The sequence below is a fragment of the Lipotes vexillifer genome, unplaced genomic scaffold (assembly GCF_000442215.2).
Source record: "Lipotes vexillifer unplaced genomic scaffold, Lipotes_vexillifer_v1.1 scaffold139, whole genome shotgun sequence".
In the NCBI taxonomy this organism is placed as follows: domain Eukaryota; kingdom Metazoa; phylum Chordata; class Mammalia; order Artiodactyla; family Lipotidae; genus Lipotes; species Lipotes vexillifer.
The window spans coordinates 735,238-762,250 of NW_006793370.1; the positions used below are offsets into that span (position 1 = coordinate 735,238).

At 38.1% G+C, this 27,013-nt stretch overlaps 1 protein-coding gene across 1 annotated transcript in view; it reads right to left on the reverse strand.

The window, feature by feature from the left end:
• USH2A (usherin) overlaps window positions 1–27,013 on the reverse strand; it is a 773,469-nt gene that overhangs the window by 82,946 nt on the left and 663,510 nt on the right. The window contains exon 61 of the mRNA XM_007466317.1: window positions 1,684–1,908. Within this exon, the coding sequence (XP_007466379.1) occupies window positions 1,684–1,908 (225 nt within the window). The remainder of the gene's footprint in view (window positions 1–1,683; window positions 1,909–27,013) is intronic.

Below are 27,013 nucleotides of genomic sequence, written 5' to 3' on the forward strand. Positions count from 1 at the left end.
ATTTCCTGTTCACTTTGTCTGAACATTTTGCTCTCGTATCTTCACATGACTGACTCTGTCTTGTCATTCAGTGCTCAGCTCAAATGTCAACTCAATTCAAATGATCATCCATGCTAAAACAGCCCGAGCAGGCATAATTACATTATTCTGTTTAATTTTCTTTACAGCATTCACCACTCTCTGAAATTCTCTGGTTTGTGTACTAGCTTTTTGTTTGCCTCTCTGTAGCCCCACTGTTCATGTATTCTCACACACACACAAGGTCTGTGACAGCAGGGACCTTGCCTGTCTTGTTCACTCCTGAATAATTGCCTGGCACTTAGTAGAAGCCTCAATAAATATTTGGTGAACCACAAATGCACGTAAAAGGAGTAGATATTTCTATTGTCAATCATTCCAGGAGGAGGCAGACACTGGGATGGGAAATAAACACTCACAAGGAGGGGTGCTTTGATGGGTGTGAAAGAGATACTCTTTTCTCTGATGGGGACCTTAGGGCTGAGGCTTGGATTTTAAGGCCATGGTTCCTAAGGCTCAGGCCTCCTGTCCTAGAGTAGGCAAAGTCTGGCTCAGTCACATGTCAGGGGCTGGTAGAAAGCAGCTTGCTTCTGCTACTTGTAGCATACCTGGAGGTGGGCAGAGAGATGGCCACCGTACCAGGCAGTGAGGCAGCCCACAGGGAGGCCCACGAGGATGGGCCTGGGTCTGTGAGCTCTAGTTACAGATCTAAGTCACTGCTGTAGGTAATTTCCTGCCAGCATCCCACTATGGGGTTTTCAGGGAAGGTTTATCAAAAGTCACAGCTTAGTCTTAGATGTTCTATGTGGAATTAGTGGGGGAGTCTTTGCCACCTTGAGAGGGAGTGGTAAAGGAGAGGCAGAGTGTCTACAGCATCTGCAGGGGGTGGCAGTCCCAGCCCGCACGAGGTGGTTGATGAGGGCCTGAGTGGTGGTCCAGGGCCAGAGGAGACTAGAGGCAGAGGCAGTAATAGATGGACAGCTGAGTTGCCAGCAGCCTTGGAGAAGACCATCAGAAGGGTGATGATGCTGCCTCTTATGTGGGTGATGGTTCAAAGCATCAAAATGTGGATGATAATGGAAACCTTATTTGGGCGCTCACAGACTGGTGAAGCTGGGGTTAGATGTGACATTAATAAGACTGCTTCTCATGGCTACACAGGGACATCGTGGACTTAGCAGACATGTGGGGCTTCCTGTTTTCTGCTGAGTGAGCTCTGCTCAAAGTGCAAATTAGGCAAAACTTAAGCAAAGAGCTAGGCAGGACAATTCGGGAGGCACTAGGAACATGGTCATTTAGAGTTCCGTTTTGGTGTGACTACCTGGCTTCAAATCCCAATTCGGTTGTCGCAATGTTATTTAGCCTCGGACAGTGATTTAGCCTTTATGTGCCCAGTGAGGTTTAGTGGTACCTACAGAGTAGGGCTGATGTGTGGATTAAATGAGATCATCCATAGAGAGCACTTAGACAGCGTTGGGTTCATAGGAAGCTTAACACGTGTGAGCTAGTTTTCTCTGATCTATGATTAAGCGCCTGGAGGAACTATCAGGAAGAATTAACCAGACTGTGAAGGGAGTTTTCCCACAGTGACCTGATGGCATGTCGGGGCTCATCTATTTATCTGTAGAATACCAAACATGATCGCATATTCAGGGTAGACATTACCTTAATCACACCATTGGTTCTTACAGGCTCTGACCACTGCAGTAGCAATGCCCGGCCGTTCTTCCGCTCCACTGTAAAGTAGCTCAGTCCACTGGGGGAAGATTCTAGGGTTCGAACTAGAGTCCAGGGGCTTGAAACTTCTCCTGCCTGGTTTGTGGCCACAACACCAATGTGATATGTGGTGAAGGGTTCTAACCCGAACAGGTGGGCTTGATGGCTTGTCCCCTGGAAGAAAATGAACAGTTTACTTTCCTTTTGGAAACTGCTGCCAATTGCTGGAAGGTCATTCTTAGGCCAAGACGCCGCACCAATGGCAGCACAAATATCACAACAGAGTTTTGAATTATTAAGAAAACAATATGGTTTTTTCTTGTTCTTCACGTGCTAAATATATTACCTAATGTTGCGTGACTTCAGACACACACACACAGCTTGGATCAGATAGGATCCTTGCCTTTTCAGAGCTTGCGACCCAAGGGATGCAATATATTACAAAAGCACTAAAAAAAAAACTATGATGTCTCAGGTCACTGTAGCAACCAGCTCATGACGGAAATCAGTGGTACCAAGTTGAGTGGCAGAGAGTGGAATAATCTTAAGGATTTGGAAATTGAACCGGAACAACGCTAATTCTCTCTCATTAAACCCCGACACTATTTTTTACGTAAGACTCTCCCCATCTCCCCCTTCTTTCGTTCTCTTGGTGTTTATTTACATTTTACAAAGACAATAAAACAAACACAAGGAAACAACAATAAACCAACTGAACTACAGATGCACAAGCACCCTGAGAGCAGTCTACTATTAATATCAATGTAAAAATATTCTCATTTGTTAAAAACACCCTAACTAAAATTCTGAAATTTACCAAAAGTAATTGTTAGCTAGGTTTTGAGTATTTGGTCTTTGTTAATTTAAAAGAAAAAAAAAAAGATAGCATAATTAGTTTTTTTCCTGCTTGGACAGCAGCACTAACCATATTTTGCATAATTAAACTGGACCTAAGAATCCTAATGTTTTGAAAGAGCCCAGAGTGCTCTTTCTACACCTGGGCTGGATGGAAGTGTCTGTTTACAGATAGGAATTATGTCTGCAAGTGGACCAGTAATGTGTGTATAGGTAAACACACACACACACACACACACACACACACAGACACTTTCTGTTGTGTACCATACCCATCGGACGTGAATAATCACGAAGGAGTTTTTACTGGTTTAATAGGATATACACACTTAATGGTATGTGAGGTCAGCGTTGGTTTATTTGACATTTAAATGTGACAGATGGTCTTCATAATTTCTGAGAGGAGTGCCCGAAAGCACCAGACAAAGTTATGTGTATGGAAATTCTTTTCAATCTGAGGGAATCCAAATCTCATTTTAAATAAAATCTAAAACCAGGCGGCAAAATCCAACTGAACCACTTTCCAAGAAAACTGGTTACACAAAACCAAAACACACCGTAGAAATAATTTTTGACACCATTTCCCCCACATTCTTGGTTATAAGTTTTATAAGTTTCTATTAGTTAATGTTTCTTATTATGTGTTAAACACAAGCAGAGGAAATGTAATTTCCTTTACTTATCAAAAACTTGTAAAGTCAATTTTCCTGTTTCAGTAAGGTCCTATTATGATATTACAGGCTGAACTCTTGAAATCTTTTAATATTTAAACATTTGCTAAGCGACCAGACTCTGACAAAAATTTTACAGAAATACTAATTTCTCTTTTTTAAAATATTAAAAGTTAGATCATAAATATTTAAAACTTATTTCTCCAACAACATTGGATTGGTCTTTTAGATAAATATAGCACAGAAATAGAATGACCATAGTGAATATTAAAGCTGAATATGCTACCAGTCCCGATTACAAACATTCTTTTCTGATAAATGATTCCTTTTCCATGGAAATAGGGCAAACATGGGCAAGATTAATAATGCAAAAAAGAACAATTCTTTGTTCAGAATATTCAGTAATAGATGCCAAAAAAGCATCAGCTCCAAAGCAAATAGTAATCACCTCTAACAGATTATATATAAAAAAAGGTAGGCTGCTGGGGGACATTTAGAGATAGCTTTTGTCATAAGAAACACAAAAAGCATGTGGGCTATAAAGCAAAAACATATGTATGTTGTCAATAGTAGCACCTGCTCAATTACAGTTTATTTCAGAGCTGAGAATTCCATTCAGCCCCTAGATGGCAATGCTATCAAGCACTTTCGGTACCATGAGTGCTCAATGATTAACTGACACTCAGTCATCCAACACACTCCAGGCAACCATTTAAAAAATAACAAAACTGATTTCATTATAGATTCTTTTAATAAACATTTATAGCCAGATCCTTGAAAGCAGAAGTACTGAAGATGCTCTGGCTTCAAAACCTCCACCAACTAATGTGGAAATATGAACTGCAGGTCTCAAGTTGAATTTCAGGCATGCCTGACACAGAAATGTTTACATGTTGACTCCTACAAAAGGTGATTACAACAGTTGTTTTGCTTAATTTGGTCTACATATATTCTTAAAAAACAGAAATAATCACATGTCATAAATGTACAGGAAACGTGAAGGAGAATTTTTATATCATAAATTTATACGGAGACAAGTTCCCATATTATGTCAACTTGTTATTTCTGCAAAACTACAACACACACAAGCATGCTTTAAATAAACCTCAGTGATAGCCATACTTTTTGTCAATATTTAGTTAAGTCCACATAAAAAATAAAGAAAACTTCAAAATGGCAAGACAATCCCTAACCGATTTATTCTTTGACATTTTAGGAAATCCTTTATATTATTCTTCCCTGAATGGATATCTAACCCCAGATTTCACTATTTTAGAATCCAACTGTAAAATCTGGGCACAGTTCACTCTATGGATTAGGTTGAGTCTTGTTTGTTTACTCAGTTACTTGTGATTTTCCTTAAATTCAGAATATTTGCTTGAGCACTGTTGACCTTACATGATTTGGACTCCATTCCTTCCTTTGGGGACGGAGCATTCTGTCCCACTGACTGGGAAAAGTCCTCATTAAAACCTTTTCCTTCTTTTCACTCCGCTGCTGCCCCTTTTCTTCCTTCCCTCTGGAGATTATCTTAATTCAATAAGATTTCTTTTCATTGTCATTGTTTTGTTTGTTATTTCCCTTTTCTGTCCTACTGATTCTTTTGAGATATATATATATATTTGTTATCCCTGACCTTTGGGCTACCTACTTATACCTTGTTCCCTTTTGTCTTTGTCCTGTCCATGTCTACAGCCACAAAATATTGTTAATTTTTTTTTTTAAATTCTAAAAGTATATTAACCACTTTTGTTAGGCAGCCGAAGAAAAGAATGACTCAACAAAGGAAAACAGGAATAATTCGTTCTCCGCAATCTAATACATACAGATCAGTGAGTCCTTTAATGGGACATAAAGACAAGACTCTCTGGAACACTCTGCCAGTTGAGGTTCTGCTGGCAATGTGAACTACACTTTAACCTCTCAACTCTGCTCCTGGGGGCACGTGAAACTACTTGGAGTCTTTGGCAGTCAGACAATTTTACACCATCTCCTCTGATTATTTTTGATTACTTGAAGTGCCCCAAAGGTGGCCATGGGGTCAATAGGTTTATGTAGGTTGAAAATGGTCAAAAATTACCATTGATCTGTAGCTGTCAATAAAAAGCTGCATGGGGAGACTCCCTGCACAAATGTTTAAACTGCATAAAGCAACCTAACTTAGTCATCTTTGAGTCCATTGATCTGATGATCCAGCAGTTTCCAGAGCCTTCCCTCTGGTCTTTAAGGTGCATTTTCACTGAACCCATTTACCTTGGCACTAAGGACTCTTTTTACCCTGCTCCTGGTAATGAACTAAAACAGTGATGTCTCGGCACTGCTGTGTTCATCAACAGAGTCTTATGTGTGCTTATTGCATTTGGAAGGGGTTAGTCTTCCTGGTCACCATCAACTTCATTTCCAGCCAATGGGGTTTCTTCTGGCTTCGCCCCTTATCTTGGGCTCCGTATTTAAAAATGGGTGACTATTGCCTTATAAATCCTAACCTGGTTGTAGGATTCCTTTGCCTCCTTAACTCACATGAATGCCAAGACCCAGAGAATACCTCATATTGAAAGTGTGCTTATTTTGCACAGAGAACTTCAGGGAAATCTAGATTTAAATATATTAACTTTTGTTTTCTTCAGTTGAACCACTTAGATGCTGCTTCTCCATTTTATCGTAAGTTACAGTTTATCTTGTCATAACGAGAAAATAAAGCACTGGTTATTGACAAGCTTCTGGGTTAGTTACAACTGAAACATGAGAAATAAGAAAAGTTCCCATTTAGCGTCACCTGAAATTCATGGCTTTGAGCCCAGTACATCCAGTCAATTGGATGACTTTTATATATTTTAGTGCATAAAAAATCAACACAAAATATTTTTCTAGATTTCTGAAAGCCAGATGATTTGAGGCATTGTAATCTATATTCCTTCCCATTCATAAAGTTAATTTTTGAGTTCTCCAAAAGTTCATCAACATATTTCTATCTAGTGCTTATCTTGTAAAAATTCAATCAGTCTTAATACAGAAATGCTCTCTTTTGTTACCCATCCCCAAATATCAACCTTAAGTGCTTATCCACAGTTATCTAAGCATGGACTTCCAAGCCTGCAAAATGTTAACACAGTCAGAAAATTTCCACTGATTTCACATGTATACTGACTTTATGGGTCAGTATAAAATGCCATCTCTGTCTACAGAGCTCCTGGCTGGTGGGACAAAGAAGACATTTTTTGATGACACACACATACATGTAGAGTTGCCCCAGAATGAAAGATCGACTGACAGTACAAGAAAGGTAGAAGAAAATACCCTTTGGGTTCATGATCTATTGTCATGTGTGTGAACAGTGTGTCTATGTTAGGTGGCATTGCTAAGTGGCAAGACAGAGTTGCCAAAATGGTCAGGGGAAACATTTAGTATTGTCGGCCAGCAGCTCCATTCAATTCTTTAAACGCTTTTGAGCATCTGATATGTACAAGATTCAGTAAAGTTGGTGTGGGGATACGAGATGGAGAGCACAGGCTTTTTTTTTTGCGGTACGCGGGCCTCTCACTGTTGTGGCCCCTCCCGCTGCAGAGCACAGGCTCCGGACGCGCAGGCTCAGCGTCCATGGCTCACGGGCCCAGCCGTTCCGCGGCATGTGGGATCTTCCCGGACAGAGGCACGAACCCGTGTCCCCTGCATCGGCAGGCGGAGTCTCAACCACTGCGCCATCAGGGAAGCCTGAGCACAGGCTTTTGATGCTTAGGAGCTTATAATCTAATACAGCAGATCAACAATATATACAGATGCACACAATTCAGAGTGTAGTAGATGCTATACTGAATGCCAGGGAAATCAGGGAAATACTGAAGAGATAGATACTTCTAATTGGGAAAGAAGGTGAGGGGCTGGGGAAAACCTTGTTGGCATCTGATGTAGGACAGGAAAGATGTAGAGTTTGAGTAGATGAAAATGTGTGAGGGATTGGAAGAAAGAACAGAAGGAAAAAATGCAGGATACATTTGGAAAAGAGCTAAGAGTTGAACGTAGCTGAAGGGTTGTGGATATAGGGCAATAGTGGGGATTAAGGAAGGGAAGAGACTGGTGGTAAGATTGGACAGGGCTGTGAATGTCACCCTAAAGATTCTGGACTACATTTGTTAGGAAACAATGAACAACAGAACTCTACCATGCAATTTGAAGGAATAATAGAAGAACGTTTAAATTTTGCCTGTCATGGTGTAGGTCATGGTTAGTGACTGATAAAATAACAAATCTGTTAAGATGAATTCATTCATTCATTTAATTATTGTTCAGCCAATAAAGTATAGACTGCCATATGTAAAAGGTAATAGGAGAGTATTTTCTTAGGAATAAGATTTTGCAGCAACATGGAGGGACCTAGACATTATTATACTAAGTGAAGTCCACCAGACAGAGAAAGACAAATATCATACGGTATCACTTATATGTGGAATCTTAAAAAAAAAGATACAAATGAACTTAAAACATAAATAAACTGGCAGACAGAGGAAACAAACTTATAGTTACCAAAGGGGAAAGGGAGGCAGGGAAGGATAAATTAGGAGTTTGGGATTAGCAGATACAAATTACTAAATATAAAATAGATGAACAACAAGGGTAAATTAGGAGTTTGGGATTAAAATATACACACTACTGTATATAAAATAGATAACCAGCAAGGACCTACTGTATAGCACAGGGAAATCTACTCAATATTTTAAAATAACCTATAAGGGAAAAGAATCTGAAAAGAATACATATATAAGAATACATATATATATATCTGAATCACTTTGCTGCATATCTTAAACTAACACAACATTATAAATCAACTACACTTCAATTTAAAAAAAGAGAAAAAATAGATATGCTACACATTGTAAATTTACAATTGGAACATTGTAAATAATGTTGACATAAAAATGCCCATGGGGCTTCCCTGGTGGCGCAGTGGTTGAGAGTCCGCCTGCCGATGCAGGGGACGCGGGTTCGTGCCCTGGTCCGGGAAGATCCCACATGCCGTGGAACGGCTGGGCCCGTGAGCCATGGCCGCTGAGCCTGCGCGTCCGGAGCCTGTGCTCCGCAACAGGAGAGGCCACAGCAGTGAGAGGCCCGCGTACCGCAAAAAAAAAAAAAATGCCCATGGTCACAGATATTATACATGAGTGACTACAGCAATTGTACAAAGAAGTGGAAGCCATTATTCCTCAACTGTATATAATTAGGCCAAATGTGTTCCTGTTCAGCTCATAATCTTCAGAGACAAAATTTCTTCTCCTATAAATTAAAACATGATAACATTTAAAAAAAGGAATAAGATTTAAAAATATTTCATTGAATATTTGCTCCATTTCAAAATTTGAAATTATTCTTTGCACAGTGTGTGCCTTTTGATTGAAGTCAAGGTGGGGATTATAACAGCTAGACTGAATTGAAGACAATTATACTATCCTCTGTCCTGAATCACATGTATCTGGTTTATGGTTTTTGCTGGTAGTGGAGACATGTTTGTGTGGAACCATCCATACCCTTATACTTTATACACATCAAACAGCTAGAAGGCAGCTGGAAAAGTTTAGGGATACTCTTGATGACAACAAAATAGAATGAAGCTAATTCAAAAGTTCAAACAAGTGTGAAAGCATTCCTGGCTCTGGGTTCTAACTAATGTCAGGGGGCTCAATTGGAAAGATTTCAAGAAAGTATAAATGCATATCCTCCCGTTAAGTAATTGTGATATGTATTGTTACATAACTGATTAGTCCGGGGTCATTTGTTGTAACAATCGTAAATTTCAAATTTAAAATATTCAGCTTAGAGTTTTCACGTGTTAGTGCTGTGTGTACTTTTGTGTCTTCCACAAATATCTACATTCAGAGAAGAATGACATGTGAAAAAGGGGGTATTTTCTTCTCTCACTGAAGTACATCATTCATGTTGTAATGGGGGGGGGTCAACGCAAAAAGAAGATTCAACTCACAGAAGTTTTCTTTATAGATACATGGGCTCTATCAATTTAATCTATCAATATAAAACAAAAGCTAGGGTTCTTGCAAATGAACGATGAAGCCTCAGTTACCATAAAAACATTGGGGAGAAAAAAGAAAGGTTTTGAAATGGCTCATTTTTCAAAGAAGAAGAGGAAAAAAAATTAAATTTGTGATAATTAAATTTTAAAGTGGCAAATCAGTCACACTAAATATTAAAAAGCAGTCCTTCTGATCTATCAAAATTAAAAATGTGTATACTCTGTGACCCAGCAATCCCACTGTGGAAATCTATTTTATGGCAATACTAGTAAAACTGTACTAAACTGCATTGAACAGAATTTCATTAATTCCAGCCGGTCTTATGTTTATTCAATCCTTGATTAAACACATATTTATTGAAGGTTTCCTGTGTACTAGGCACCCTCCTAAGCTCTGAGGACACAGCAGAAAGCACAGGAGACAAGGACACACCCTCCTGAGTCTTATATTGTAAGGAGGGAATATGTAAGGAGTCCTACATTTATACAAGCAAAATGGAGAAAGAGGGAGTGAGTGGGTGAGAGAGAGAGACAGAGACAGAGACGGAGACAGAGAATTAGAAGCTGTGACAAATTATGAAGGAAATAGTGATGAACTAGTGTTTTTTAGGTGGTAGGGAAGACTGAGTCTTGGTTTAAGAAAGGTGGGTGAAGATCCTTGAGGAAGTTCCATGTAGGCAAGACTACAGAAGAAACCATGTGAAAAACCAGGGGGGAACTTTTGGGCAGAAGGATGAGCTTGAGATTTTTGCTGGCAGAGAGGTTAGTGTGAGTGAGGCCTGTGAGTGAGAGGGAGAACGGCCCGAGGTACGGTCAAAGTGATGGGCAGGTGCCAGATGGTGGATATCTTTTAGGCCAAGGTAAGAGTTAGAGTCTGATGCTAATTTCAATGGAAAATTACTGAAGGCCTTTAAGCAAGGGAGTGACACAATTTGATTTAGGTTTTATAGAGATCATTCTTCCTTCAAAAACTAAAAATAGAGTTACCATATGATCCAGCCATCCCACTCCTGCACATATATCTGGAGAAAACTCTAATTCAAAAAGCTACATGCACCCCAGTGTTCATAGCAGCACTATTTACAATAGCCAAGACACAGAAGCAACCTAAATGTCCATGGACAGATGAATGGATAAAGAAGATGTGGTACACACACACACACACACACACACACACACACACACACACACAATGGAATACTACTCAGCCATAAAAAAGAATGAATTAATGCCATTTGCAGCAACATGGATGGACCTAGAGATTATCATATTAAGTGAAGTAAGTCAAAAACAAATATTATATGATATCACATATGTGGAATCTAAAAAATGGTACAACTAAACTTCTTTACAAAACAGAAACAGACTCACAGACATAGAAAACAAACTTATGGTTACCAAAGGGTAAAGGTAGTGAGGAGGGATAAATTAGGAGTTTGGGATTAAAATATACACACTACTATATATAAAATTGATAATCAGCAAGGACGTACTGTATAACACAGGGAACTATATTCAGTATCTTGTAATAACCTACAGTGGAAAAGAATCTGAAAAAGCACATCTATATATCTATATATCTATATATCTGAATCACTTTGCTGTACACCTGAAACTAACACAACATTGTAAATCAAGTGTACTTCAATAAAAATAAATAAATAATAAAAGATCATTATGGCTGCTGTGTGAAAAATATATGTAGGGGGTCGTATTAGTCTACTCAGGCTGCCATAACAAAAATACCAGACTGGCTTGAAAACAGAAATTTATATTCTTGCAGTCTGGAGGCTAGAACACCCAGATCACGGTGCCATCAGGGCTTCTGGTGAGGCCTCTCTTCCTGGTTGTAGACTGCTGCCTTCTCACTGTGTCCTCACATGGCTTTGCTCTCTGTGCACATGGAGAGAGGGAGAGATCTCTTGTGTCTCTTCCTCTTCTTATAAGGACACAAGTCCTATCAGATTAGGGCCCCACTCTTACAACCTCATTTAACCTTAATTACTTCCCTATAGTCCTTATTTCTAAATAAAGTCACATCGGGGGTTAGGGGATCAACATATGAATTTTGGGGGAACACAGTTCAGTAGATAATGGGGGTCAAGAGGGAGTGGCCTTTGAAGAAGTCCAGGGAGGGCTGATGGTGGCTTGGAGTGGCGTGATAATGACAGAGATGAAACTAACTGAGTGGACTTATACTTTGGAAGTAGAGCCAGCAGAAATGCGATGGAGTGGGAGGAAGGGACAACCAGATGTATAGAAGAAGAAACAGAATAGTAACATAAGTCTTCTGAGAAGTGTGGCTGTGAAGGAGATCAGGGAAATAGGATGGTAGCTGGAGGGGCCTGTGGGATCACATTTAAAAAACAAGGGAGATGCTAGAGCATGTGTGTATACTGATGGGAATTCTCTAATAACGAGAGACAGACTGATGATGTAGGAGAGGCATACTATTTTTTAGAAATCAGGACTTCCTTTTCACTTTGCATGTGGAAACTAGGTTAGCTAAATTTCTGTGTGCGGCAAAGTGATACAGGTATGCTTGGGTATCAGCCAATTAACTTGGAGTTGGCTGTAGCCTCCACAGCAAAATAATGTATATACTAAGAGCTGCCATCATTGTATGTCAACCTCTTTTCAGAGATAAAATTTGGAACAGTAAAGTTTCATCAGAAATGAACAAGGCCTTTATCTATTAGGAACAAGGTAGTTAAAAAATTTTGTTAGAGTTTTCATTAAATCGTTACTTTTGATAAATTGTGACTTCCATGTGAAGAGGATACAATGACAAGTTCCCTGCCCAATGGTAACAAAAGTTATCAGTTTACCATTTTCTTGTGTATCCTTCCTAAGACAGGACCATTATTTTTGATCAAAGTTTTTGCTTTTACTGTGTCAGACCTGGTGTAAAAAGGACTTTACACGCATAATCTCATTTCATCTTCACAACAAAGCTCTGAGGGTGGTAATATTACAGATAAGGAAACTGAGGCTTAGATAAGTAACTTGCCCAGAGTCACAGTTCTAGTAAGTGGCAGGGTTATGCTTTTATTCCTGTACTATACTGAGTTCAAATGTTCTTGTCAACTGCATCAGCGGTCCTAATGTTTTGGTCTCAGGACCTCTACTTCTTAAAAATAATAGGGGATTCCCAAAAGCTTTTGTTTCTGTGATTTATATCTACCGATATTTGCTATATAAAAAATTAAAATTGAGAAAGTATTAAAGGAAAAGAACACAGAAGCACATATTCTGTTAGCCAGCAGAGAAAAAGCATCATCACACATAATGTAGCCTCTGGAAAACCCCACTGTACACCTGTGAGGGGACGAGAGTGAAAAAGACACATAACGTCTTCATATTATTATGAAAATATTTTTGACCTGGCGGATCCCTGAAAACGTTTCTGGGACTCTAAGGGGGTCACGAACTATACTGTACCACTTAACTGCATTATACTTGGCTTTAACTGACAGTTCCAATTAAAGATTAATCAAAGATTTGTTTGAACTTTTATGCAGTGAAGGAAGGAGTCTTGTATTTCCAACTTTTGATAGACACACTCATAGTACTTGTGATTAAATATGAAATATCCATGTATACATAAGTCCTATTAGTAAAACTTTTAATTAAGGGTAAAGAGTCAAAAAATTATAACTGGATTCTACTCCAACAGCCTAATTTTGTAGTTGAAACTAAAATCCAAGTGGCCTAAATTACCTGTACAAGATCCTACAATCCATCAACACTAGATTTGCAATTGAACTTGAGATTCCCAGCTCATATGTACACACTCTTTTCAATTAAAATGATTTGTTTGAAACCAGTTGACCCAAATTTCTTCGTCAAAAGCATTGCTCCGTGTGAGAGAGAATGGGTTTGAATTTATTCATAGATCTACTTCCTTTATTAATGGATCTTCTACTGTATTATATCTATCTGTTCAGTTGTTTGTCTTCCCACTGCAAAGTGAACGAAACGTTTTGCGTCAGGACTGTTTCTTAACCTTGCTTTACTCTGGTTTCTTCATATGTAAAAAAGGAATAGTAACAGTACCTATCTTTTTCAGTTTGTAAGTTTTAGTGAGTTAACTTGTAGAATAGTTTCTGATATGCAGTAGGAATTTAATAAGTGCTAGATTTTATTATTATCCTAAGCATCTAAGAGATGTTTCTATGCATAAGATATTCAATAAATATTCTGGAAGCTATGCATAAATAAAAGGCTGAGTCTAAAGCACTGAATAACTCGCAAGGTATTTTTAGTACATAGTACCCTGGCTTATATGGAGAATATATGGAGAATGATTTTGAAAAATGGCGTAGCATCTTATGAATGTAAGTACATCTTTTAAGTTAAATTCATAAACACTACCTTTATAAATGTTTGCTGTGAAGACCTAGTAGGTACTGGATAAATATGCATTGACTAATTGAGTAAATTCTTCCTTGTTATTGACATCAGCTATTTGGTCTTTAGAAATGTATTTACATATATATGTATATACATATATGTGTATGTATATATATATATATATATATAAACTGGATCATATAATAATGAGCATGATTTTTCGCTTTTACCTATAGGGCATGGAATATGATACAGTTTTTGTGTTCTTACATACCCTGACTTTGGGGGCTGAGCTGAAAAAGATAATGCCTTTCTCCAATGAAGAATAAATAATACTATTAGGTAGTATGGGACATTTACAAAGGGAGGTTGGTGCTAATAAAACTCAAAATGATATTTTTCAGAGGGTCTTGGGTATTAGGATGGCAGATATTCATTTAGTCCTCATGGGCCAGGTTATCCTTGGAAATAGGAAAATGTGAACAAGTTTATGATAGTAAATGTGAAAGTGTACATAAAGTGGGCAATTCGAGAAAAATAGGAGAACTTAAACAAAGGTACTCAAATATATTAATCAGTCTTAAAATAAAAATAAATAAAGCCCTAAATCAGCCCGTTACTTCAAAAAGGCCCAGGTCCAGAGAGTTTTACCAGTGAAGTTTTTTGTTATTGCTTTTAACTAAATCTGCAAGTAACAGATAATTGATATTATGTATAGACAAAGGGTTCCAGAAAAGAGGTAAACTGGGCCACATACCAAACTCATGACATGTCATCAAGAAAATATCAAAATCAGACAAGAACATAACAAGAAAAATGTGTTTTTGTTGACCAAAATCACTCGAGATGAGATGAAAAAGTCATAATATTAGCAAATAGAGTCCAACAGTATATTTAAAAGAGATATCATGACTGTATAGGATTTAGCCCTTTGAAAAGTTGATTTCCATATGATCATCTTAATAGAATTAACAAAATTCAACACCCGTTCATGATAAAACCCTTAGCCAGGTGAAAATGGAAGAAATTATCCTTAGTCTGATAAAAAACATTTACTAAAATCATACAGTAAATTATACTGGGCTGGCCAAAAAGTTCGTGCGAGTTTTCCCATAACGGCTTATGAAAAAACCCAAACGAACTTTTTGGCCAACCCATATTTAACATTAAAGCCTTAGAAACCTTCCCATTAACATAACAATCAGGTAAGACAGAATTCCCTCCATTCATTATTGTACTGATAATCTAGGCAATGCCACACCAAAAAAAAAAAAACCCCAATTCTGACATAAATCATACCAAGGTTTTCTCAGGCCAGTTTCCCAAGGCAATAGAAATAAAAGCAAAAATAAACAAACAGGACCTAATCAAACGTATAAGCTTTTGCACAGCAAAGGAAACCATAAACAAAATGAAAAGACAACCCACAGAATGGGAGAAAATATTTGCAAACAATGTGACCAGTAAGGGCTTAATTTCCAAAATATATAAACAGCTCATACAACTCAATAACAACAACAACAACAAAAAACAACCCAATAGAAAAATGGGCAGAAGAACTAAACAAACATTTCTCCAAAGAAGGCATACAGATGGCCAACAGGCACATGAAAGAATGGTCATCATTGCTAATTATTAGAGAAGTGCAAATCAAAATGACAATGAGGTACTACCGGTCAGAATGACCATCACTAAAAGATCTACAAATAACAAATGCTGGAGAGGGTGTGGAGAAAAGGGAATCCTCCTACACTGTTGATGGGAATACAAATTGGTGTAACCACTATGGAAAACAGTATGGAGGTTCCTTAAAAAATGAGTTGCCATATGCTCTAGCAATCCCACTTCTGGGCATATATGTGGAGAATACTATAATTCGAAAAGATAATGTACCCCAGTGTTCATAGCGGCACTGTTTACAATAGCCAAGACATGGAAGCAACCTAAGTATCCGTTGACAGGTAAGTTGATAAAGAAGATGTGGTATATATACACAATGGAATATTACTGAGCCACAAAAAAGAATGAAATAATGCCATTGCAGCAACATGGATAGACCTAGAGATTATCATACTAAGTGAAGTAAGTCAGAAAGAGAAACACAAATATCATATAATATCACTTATATGTGGAATCTAAAATACAACACAAATGAACTTATCTACAAAATAGAAATAGACTCACAGACATAGAGAACAGACTTGTGGTTGCCAAGGGTGAGGGGGTGGGGGAGGGATGAACTGGGAGTTTGGGATTAGCAGGTGCAAACTATTATATATAGAAAGGATAAACAACAAGGTCCTACTGTATAGCACAGGGAACTATATTTAATATCCTGTGATAAACCACTGGAAAAGAATATGAAAAACAATGTACTATATATATATGTGTGTGTGTGTGTATAGCTGAATCACTTTGCTGTACAGCAGAAATTAACACAACATTGTGAATCAACTGTGCTTCAGTAAAGTAAATTCGTCATGGAATATACCTCATTTCTTTGAATCCTTGAATTTGAAGGACTCCAAGACACACTGTTATTTTATGTATACCTAAGAAAGGAAAAAATACTTCCAATTGAATGAAGATACAATGCTTTTTTTATCACTTGGAGTTTTTCTTTTATATTTGTGGAAAGACACCTTTAGACTTGCATGGGTATAGGTTTTTGTTTTTTAATTATATATTAAGCTGCTGCTTCTGTGGCTTTCTGTTTATACAATAACTTTTCATTTTAATGCGAAATCATGGTGTAATCTTTTTGAAGACATTTTAAGTGGCAATTAAACTCAACGTGTGTAGTACCGACAGCATACATAGCTCAACTGAAGTGACAGGAGTGTGAATGGCATTGATCAAGTTCGTGCAGTCACAGGAAACAAGTATGTAACAACTGCCACCTACATTGATGGTAAGACTTAGATGCATGTGATTTCAGAGAGAGATGGAGAAATGTGAAAAAATGTTCACCATAAAAATCAATGAGCTTTCTGTTCTCTGTTTTCTGAGTATCCTTCCTGAATAGAAAAGTGTACTCTATGGTAAAAAGCCAGTGCACAACTTCTAGTCCATTTATTTTAGCAAAGTGAACTGACTTGTTCTTGGCGACAACGATGGGACGAGAAAGCTGAAGCTGGTCTAGTTAAAGGGCAGACGAAACATACTGCCACTCTGGCTACAATGGGACCAGTGATAACACAAAATGAAAACCAGACTGGGAACTCACAGATGATGCTGTGAGGATGGTAACAAATGGAATACATTAGGACTTTGGCTGTGCACACAAAACAGTGCCGAAAGACACATCTGACCACTACATCCAGCATTGCTGCTGCTTTCAAAGTTATTCTTAGCATACGTTCCGTGTACTTTTTCATCCTTTTCCTAAAGAGTTTCTCAAGGGTGAATAACACTGAGCGCTTGCTATACAGCAGGCATTTTCCAAGTGCATAATGTATATTACACTGTTTAATCCTTAAAACAACCTCACGAGATAGACACTGCTCTTAAACTCATTTTCAGATAAGGAAATGGATGTAAAGACAGTTGAAGCAAATTGTCCATGGTCATATAATTATAAGGGACAGAACCAGGATTTGAGTTGAGGCCTTCTGACTATAGAGTCTGGGCTTATAACCTTGAACGTACCCCCATTAGTCCCACCAGACTTTGGAAGGTGGAAGCCAGCCTATGCCACTTCTTGATATGGAGAGGGTCTCATTTCTTCCTCCCAGGGACCCAGGAAAGGCATCCTCTGCTCTCTGACCTGTTTAATGTTCTGGTTTATGGGATGTCAGACTGAATGATAATCTCAAGAGGAATCAAGGGGAATAGAAAAATTGCTTCCAAATAAACACAACGCCAATAGTTTGCCTGCAAGTCAGGAAAAGCAGATGCTATAAGACTAAAAATTGATAACACTTGAGGCTAAGAAAAGATATTGTAAAGGTAGACCATCTTCCACAATTCATTTGTGCCAGGCTCCAAAGGGGTTAACTGTTACCAACAATCAGAGCCCAGGTGTTTTCTGCAGACGTTGGTGGCACATTGAAGCAGTTGTGGCATGATTGTGTTGTTGTTTTGAAAACATTTTAATAGGATTTAAAATTTCCCCTTTTCTTTGGATTTTTCGGGTAATATTGGAATTAAATTAAAGCATTAAGTCAACCAGCTTAGTGCAAAGCAAATTATGCCAGGTTCAGCACTGAGGGTTTCGTTATGGAATATCTATTGACTCAAGCTTATTAACTTGTAAATCCTCTAGTTTTAGATTATGATCTATTGATTATCTACTTTTATTTGCACTTTAAATGAATAAACAAAAGGAAATGATCACGGTTTAGTCATTACACCTTAAGAGAAAATGTACTTAAGCTAAGCATACTTAATTAAAAATAAAAACAACTTTTATTGGTTCTGAGAGCTAGAAGTTGTGGTTCTTATTTTCATTTAGGCAAATCAAAGATTGTTTTTAATTTTGCATAACCATTTGTATTAGACCCTTGGACAAAACAGAAAATAAATTTTCTCACTGAGGATAGACAGTGTGCTGTGAGTCTGGTATTTTGAATGCATTATTAAAATTATTCTATAATCTATTATTTTGCTTGGCTTGTCTTAGCAAAAAGCCAAAAATGATGTCTTTAGTGCAGGAGGAAATTCTCTGAGAAGCCCTGTGACTAACATCTGGGGAATGAGGTAAACTCTGAGAGTCGAAGTGCTTTAATAAAAAAGCAGTCAGTATAGAAGACCGGAGTTCAGGTTACAGCTCTGTCACTCATACTAGAGGGACCTTTGGCAAATTACCTACTTTTTCTGAGTCTTGGTTTCTAACAGTTAATCTATTTCTCATGGACTTTTGTGAGGATTAAACCAGATGACCTTTCTGAAAGTGCCTGGTACATGGTGGCACTCAATAAAAGTGCTCTGAATCAGACCCTTGCTAATAGAAGCAGCTAAGGCAATGGAGGGGAGGGGGTACAGGGATTTCAAAGGGCACTTGTTTATTTATTTATAATTGAAGTATAGTTGATTTATTTATAAAGTTGCTTTTATGCTTTGTTTAAAAAAATCTCAGCAAAGAAAAATGCTGAGATTGGTTTATGGTCTGAGAGTCAAATCCACAGTCAAATATTGATTTAACAACTACTCTTTTCTAGCATGGCGCTAGGCACTAAAGGGAGTGGAAAAGAAGTACAAAGCATGCAAATCTTGGATTTCTGGAACTGCAAACCATTAGGAATGCAAGACTCACATTTGTGAAAGCACTGTAAAAACACATGGAAACTAGCACTGAAGGTATACATCTAAGAAGTCATCATGGGCTTAAATTAAGCAGTCACAAAAAACTCCACAGACAGGATGGGCTTTAAATATCAATAGGTAGGAAGTGTACTAAGTATATCTGATAGAAGAGTAGCACAGTATCATTCAATGCAAGATTTAAGCAAATTAAAACAAATTTAAAATTCCTAGAGTCTTGAAGTCAGAAGAGAATTTACAGTTAACCATTTGACCTTCATATATGATGCAGAAATCCCAGAAGACTGAGGGTAGAAAGGCAGGGAGGGGAGGCATCTTTTCAAATATAATAAGACTAAAGATCAATTTGCAAAAGTTTTATTTACTGTAACTGAGACTCTGGAATCTGCTAATTTGGAAGAGAAATGCTTCTATAATGGTTTCACTGAATTGAAGTTAGAAAATTGTTGCCTCGTCATTTGGATCACCTTCTGCCACTAGGCAAGGAGGCAAAAAAAAAAAAAAAAAAAAAAAAAAAAGCAGTGGCTGGGGTGACTGATAGGATAAAACAGAAACCTCCCTCTCTTTTTTTGACCACCTCGCCAGGCTAATGGAAGATCACTGCAAGCTTATGGATGCAAGACCACCAAGAACTCAGATCCTTCAGAAAAGAGTTTGGTTGATTGAGCTCATCAGCCAAATAACCCCAATTCATTAGGGAGATAAGAAAGGGAAGTCATAAATATCACTACTGGCCTCATGACCTATTACAGAAATAAAGTCTATGGACTGTACTGTTTTTGTTTTTTGTTGTGTCATGTATATAAATATGCATTCTCTTCTTTTAGCCCAATATTGTATATATGATGTTTTGGGGTAGTTACACTTACCATTTATTTTGGGGGCTATAGATTATTAAAATGGGATTAGGAAAAAAACTAGAGAAAGATATGAACAGTGTTAGGAGTTCCTGGGCTTGAAGCTGGATATAGTAATTGGAAAGAACTTCTCTCTGGCATTCAAGGACTGGCATTCAAGTAAGACTTCATTACCAGTATGTGAATGTTATGGACCCAAAGAGCAGATTTGGAAACTGGGAAAATGTCTACATTACACAACTCATCTGGTGGTTGAGCCTTAAGTCCCCAAGCAACGAAGCATTTACCTGTCAAAGGGATGTCAGTGGTTGAACCTGACCTTTCGGAATCCTAGGCTGAAGGTCAATGCACATACGATGGATTCTGGGAATTAAAGGAACACCCAGGGGCCAAACCCAGACTTCTGAAGCCCAGAATATGAATGTGCATCCCCATTCCTGAACTAAGATTCTTCTTCCAGTTAAATGCATGGTTTTCTCCTTCAAATCTCTGCTCTAATGTTACCTTCTTGTGAGGCTTTCCCTGGACTCCTTACGTTAAATACCACCCTCCCTATCCCAACAGGCCAACACTCTTCCCAGTCCCATGCTTGGCCAATATAATACTCCCCTGATAGGCCAGGGCAGAACCTCTGATCCCTCATCTATGATTTATTTTTTTCCATTGCCCTTATCATACCATATCAATATATACATATATATACATATATATATGTATATATATATATATATATATATATATATATATATATATTATCCTGTTTATTGTCTTTCCCCACTAGAATAAAAGCCTCAAGAAGAAAGAATTTTTGTCCAGTGTATTCATTGCTGCATACCCAGCTGGCATATTGATTGGATAAGTGAATGAATAAATGAAGTTCTGGATCAGTCCCTAGGAAGGGAAGAATGGGAGTTTTACAATGTGGAGGAGCTGGAAATATTTATCTCACTTATTTGCTTTTAGCACATCATGCTTTATGCTTTTTTTTCAGCACAGTTTATGGTTCCATGCTAAGTGGGTTCATGAATTATATTATCTGGTTTTAACTATACGTTTGAAAACATGGGTGACTTTCAAGATTCCTGAAAAAAGGAAAAACCGTGGTTCAGATATAATACTTAAATTCATAATTAATAAAGAATAAGTAAAAGTCCAGTTTGATATTTCTTACTTATGAGACAAGCTCTTTACCAGCCACAGTATGAGATATAAGCACTGATAGTCCAATCATAGTTGACCAGAGATTTACAAAAAAATTTGATATTGTCAAGGAGACCACATGGAAAATGGATTGACATCTAGTATTTAACAATGAATCTTTTAATAAGTGTATATTGTGTCTTGAGGTACTAGCTAATGATTAAGCAAATATTCTAATATTCTGATGATTTTATCTATGTCTACTGCTTTTTAAATTTCTACTTTCAATGAAAAATCTGAAAGTAAAATTAAGAAAACACTCCCATTTACCATTGCAACAAAAATAAAATATCTAGGAATAAACCTACCTAAGGAGACAAGAGACCTGTATGCAGAAAATTTTAAGACACTGATGAAAGAAATTAAAGATGATACAAATAGATGGAGAGATATACCATGTTCTTGGATTGGAAGAATCAACACTGTGAAAATGACGCTACTACCCAAAGCAGTCTACAGATTCAGTGCAATCCCTATCAAACTACCACTGCCATTTTTCACAGAACTAGAACAAAAAAATCTCACAATTTGTATGGAAACACAAAAGAACCCAAATAGCCAAAGCAATCTTGAGAAAGAAAAAGGGAGCTGGAGGAATCAGGCTCCCTGACTTCAGACTATACTACAAAGCTACAGTAAGCAAGACAGTATGGTACTGGCACAAAAACAGAAAGACAGATCAATGGAACAGGATAGAAAGCCCAGAGATAAACCCACGCCCGTATGGTCACCTTATCTTTGATAAAGGAGGCAAGAATATACAGTGGAGAAAGGACAGCCTCTTCAATAAGTGGTGCTGGGAAAACTGGACAGCTACGTGTAAAAGAATGAAATTAGAACACTACCTAACACCATACACAAAAATAAACTAAAAATGGATTAAAGACCTAAATGTAAGGCCAGACACTATCGAACTCTTTGAGGAAAACATAGGCAGAACACTCTATGACATAAATCACAGCAAGATCCTTTTGGACCCACCTCCTAGAGAAATGGAAATAAAAACAAAAATAAACAAATGGGACCTAATGAAACTTCAAAGCTTTTGCAGAGCAAAGGAAACCATAAACAAGACGAAAAGACAGCCCTCAGAATGGGAGAAAATATTTGCAAATGAAGCAACTGACAAAGGATTAATCTCCAAAATTTATAAGCAGCTCATGCAGCTCAATATCAGAAAAACAAACAACCCCATCCAAAAATGGGCGAAGACATTTCTAAATAGACATTTCTCCAAAGAAGATATACAGATTGCCAACAAACACACGAAAGAATGCTCAACATCATTACTCATTAGAGAAATGCAAATCAAAACTACAATGAGATATCTTCTCACACCGGTCAGAATAGCCATCAACAAAAAATCTACAAACAATAAATTCTGGAGAGGGTGTGGAGAAAAGGGAACCCGCTTGCACTGTTGGTGGGAATGTAAACTGATACAGCCACTATGGAGAACAGTATGGAGGTTCCTTAAAAAACCAAAAATAGAACAACCATTGACCCCGCAATCCCACTACTGGGCGTATACCCTGAGAAAACCATAATTCAAAGGGAGTCATGTATCACAATGCTCATTGCAGCACTATTTACAATAGCCAGGACATGGAAGCAACCTAAGTGTCCATCAACAGATGAATGGATAAAGGAGATGTGACACATATATACAATGGAATATTACTCAGCCATAGAAAGAAACGAAATTGAGTTATCTGTAGTGAGGTGGATGGACCTCGAGTCTGTCCTACAGAGTGAAGTGAGTCAGAAAGAGAAAAACAAATACTGTATGCTAACACATATATATGGAATCTAAAAAACAAAACAAAAAAGTGGTCATGAAGAACCTAGGGGCAAGAAGGGAATAAAGAGGCAGACCTACTAGAGAATGGACCTGAGGATATGGGGAGGGGGAAGGGTGAGGTGTGTTAGGGCGAGAGAGAGACATGGACATATATATACTAACAAACGTAAGGTAGATAGCCAGTGGGAAGCAGCCGCATGGCACAGGGAAACCGGCTCGGTTCTTTGTGGCTGTCTGGAGGGGTGGGATAGGGAGGGTGGGAGGGAGGGAGACAAAGAGGGAAGAGATATGGGAACATATATATATGTATAACTGACTCACTCTGTTATAAAGCAGAAACTAACACACCATTGTAAAGCAATTATACCCCAATAAAGATGTTAAAAAAAAAAAAGAGGCAGACCTACTAGAGAATGGACTTGAGGATACGGGGAGGGGGAAGGGTAAGCTGGGACAAAGTGAGAGAGTGGCATGGACATATATACACTACCAAATGTAAAATAGACAGCTAGTGGGAAGCAGCCGCATAGCACAGGGAGATCCGCTCGGTGTTTTGTGACCACCTAGAGGGGTGGGATAGGGAGGGTGGGAGGGAGGGAGATGCAAGAGAGAAGAGATATGGGGATATATGTATACGTATAACTGATTTCACTTTGTTATGAAGCAGAAACTAACACACCATTGTAAAGCAATTATACTCCAATAAAGATGTTAACAAATAAAACAAAATTATGAGAAAAAAATTTCTACCTTCATAGTGTAAATAATATTTGTTCACTAGTACATATTTTATAATTTATAAATAAGTAAACATACATATAATGGGGATGTGTACTCCCAAAATTGTTATTTATAGGAGTGCACATTCTAAAAAGTTTGGAGACAACTGGACTATATTAACATTCTGCCTTCAGAAAAGCTATTACTAAGAAGGAAAACCAAACAATATCATTTCCTTCTCTGAAAAATCAAATGCAATCCAATCAGTAGCTTATCATGAATAAAGTTCTCAAATAAGAACAAGGAACTCATTTAGGTCCCGGCCTTGTAATGGACAAAGTCCTACAACGCTTTTTGGAAGATAAATGCTTAAGGATGATTTGTAAAAAAAATCTCATCCCCTTGACTAATTTCCCAGTGGGAAGTGCTGACTATTACTGATAAAAATGACACCGATGGTCACTGCCCAGATGGCACTTTGAAGAATACAGTTGGAGACGAAAGCCCGGTAAAATGTGCATGTCACCAAATCATCCTAAACCTCTATCATGCACTTGGGCTGTTTTAACCAGTTACACTGTTACATTTATTTTATTAGTTCTTTTGACTGTTTCTCAGGTTGAGTGATTTGATTTAAATTCTCTGTTAAGCTTAAAGTCTAGAGTGAAGAAGACCAGTGCAAATGTAAGTGGCTTCGGCAACAAGGTATAAAATATTTACACCGCCTCTCACTCCCGTGTTACTTACAAGATTGCAAGTAATCAGTTACACCGCAAAAGGTACTGGGCTGGGAGGGAAGCAGGGAGCGCCGGGTACACAGGGCATTCCCCATCCCAGGGAAGCGATGTTCAGTTATCATGGTGACTGTCATCTTAACAGTTGTGCAAGTGCATCCTTCACTGTGGGTGACTCGAAACAGATGAAGAGCAGCTGAAAAATGGAAGAATTTTCCTTGTCTCGTGTCTCTCTGATAACCAGGCAGACTACAGCGCATGAAAGATGAGGCCTGCCCAATTCAAACCAGAGCACGTAGTCACCATCTGGGCATTTTAAAAGCAGGACACATGAAATGCCTAGATGTATCCCCCCACAGGGTGCAATAATACAGCAGTAAAAAGAAAACTATGTGAACTAAGGCCGCTTTCACACTTGCAATCATTCTACTACAAGAGGAGGCAAGGATTTTCCAAAAACCTTCCTAAGATGCTCAGATGCATCTTAACTGCTCACCCGTTTGATGCACAGGTGGCTTCTTGTCTTAGCAGTGGCAAGTGGCACGTACACATAACCAGCAGAGGGCACTCTCCTCATGGAAAGAAAAGGGTCAGACCATTTTCCATGGAGTACCTGGCGGGAGGGCTCAAAAATGAAAATACTCAGTAGACCACACACCCTAAAATAGTCAGAAACAGTCACTGCTGAAACAAATACTGACTTCTAAAATGATATATTTGGCTTTCAAAGTTGTACCCAATTGAATCGTTTCTTCTAGATGCTGTCAGATGGAAACCTCTATCTTTCTGAACTATTAGAATTACTAAGTTGTTTAAACGTTAGGAAACAAAGAGCATTAATACTATCTTTTTGGCTCTTTGAAGGTGAGGTGAGGACTTCTTATTTCTGGGAACCTCTACAAGCTTCTATAGATACCAAGGCATACAATCTAGTAACACTGCATGCTATGCCACTACTGCATCAGTGAAAAGAAAACCCTCGAAATTTCACTCTATTCTAGTTTATTCTTCTGATGTACCTTTTGAGATAAGAGAGAGAGAGTGAGAACATTATTTATAGAAATAAATGTCAGCTATTTAGAAGCGTTACTCTTTGGCCGCAAAATGAAAATGTGTAAGTTAATATGTTTAATACATATATTTAAATGGAATTTTAATTATGTAGATAGATTGTTTTATAATCCCTGCTTAAGTTCATTCATATTTGCAAAAATGAGCATTCAGAACATCAGGTAAACTCACAGGCTCCTCATTTGCTGACTTGCAGCTTGATGAATAGAGAGTCTGTAAGATGGCATTGCTTATCATAAAAAGAGGCACCAAAACATCCTAATGAAACTAATACTTGGGAAGAATTTAAGACTGTCTTTCTGCCTTAGGAAGGAAAGAAACTCTAAGGAAACACAAATGAGAGAATTAAAGAGAATACATTTTAGGAAGAAAATTTACCAAACAGAATCTTTCCATTTAAATTTCCTTGTTTCCAGTTGAAACTCCAGATACATTTAAGAGGAAAATTATTCCAGATTTTTTTCTGGAATTTCCCAAAGAATTTTATTATTTTTTTGGGGGGGGTGTCTCTTGTCATCTATCATCTTTTATTCCACTCCTTGCTAAGAATTCTTATCAGCCAATCTAACCATTCAATTTATCCTGCCTATTTTGTAATGAATAAATAGCACATACCGTTAATTGGCCACCTGGGGTTCAAAGAGCAGAAATACAGAGTTGGTGTCTGAATGCTGTAATATGCTGACAGCAGATTGACCACACTCTGTTTCACAAGATTTAAAATCAAGCTTCCTTGCCCCAGTCGCCCCTCCCTCACCTCCCTCTATTTCTTGACCGTCTGTGAGGCTAATGTAATTTTTTAAAGTGATTTATTTCTAACAGATGTGACCATCCAGCCACAGGGACCTGGATGCATAACGCCTCTCACAACTTTAATTTCTGGATATAATAAGCATCTATTCCACTAATAAATAATTATCACTCTGTTAAGAAAAGGATGCCAAGGCATGAGGTACGATGACCAGGTACTTCTGGCAGAAAGGACAAATTGGTGGGCCCTCCTGAGGCCCTGACAATGCTCAACCTAAACGTGTTATTATTGTATTTCTAGAATATGGTTGGTCACAAAGGAAGAACATTAGTCACAGTTCAATGTACACAGCAATATTTAGGAAGCTAATTTTAGGTATACATTAAGATTTTTTGTAAATCAGAAATGACACAGGATAAGGTAAGAAAAGATGGTGGCACAGGTCCTACATAGAGAAAGCCTAGAAGACAATCTCAGAAGAGTGCCTGGCTCTTCCTTCCCCTCGTTCTTTAAGCGGCTCTGTGGCATCTCAAGGGCAGGCCTCGGGGCTGTGTCCTCACCCACTTGACTGTGGTCAGTGTTCTAGATTTGAATGCTGGGGAGGTGGCCCCAGGCAGTTCCCCAAAGCCAGTGAAGACCTCACAGGTTTACCTGATGAGGTTTGGGTTGGGACCCAGCACTGTCCTTGGCTCAGTGAGGCGTCACCTGAATGCTGTGAACTTTACGTGCTATGTTAAATGAGTTTAGTATCGCAAGTCAGCTTTGGAGACAAAGCCTATTCTAATTTTCCCAGCCAGTAGCCTGCCTTTTCCTTCCCCACTGCTGTCACCTGGACTCTTGGGTCAACTGCCACAAGACCATTCTGTTACTAATGTGATTTGTTAAGTGGCACATGCTTCTGGGAAAGACTTGTTAGGGAAGGAAGGGGGAATAAAGAGAGAAAAGCTTTTCTTTTTGTTTTCCTTTAAAAATATTCTGGTTG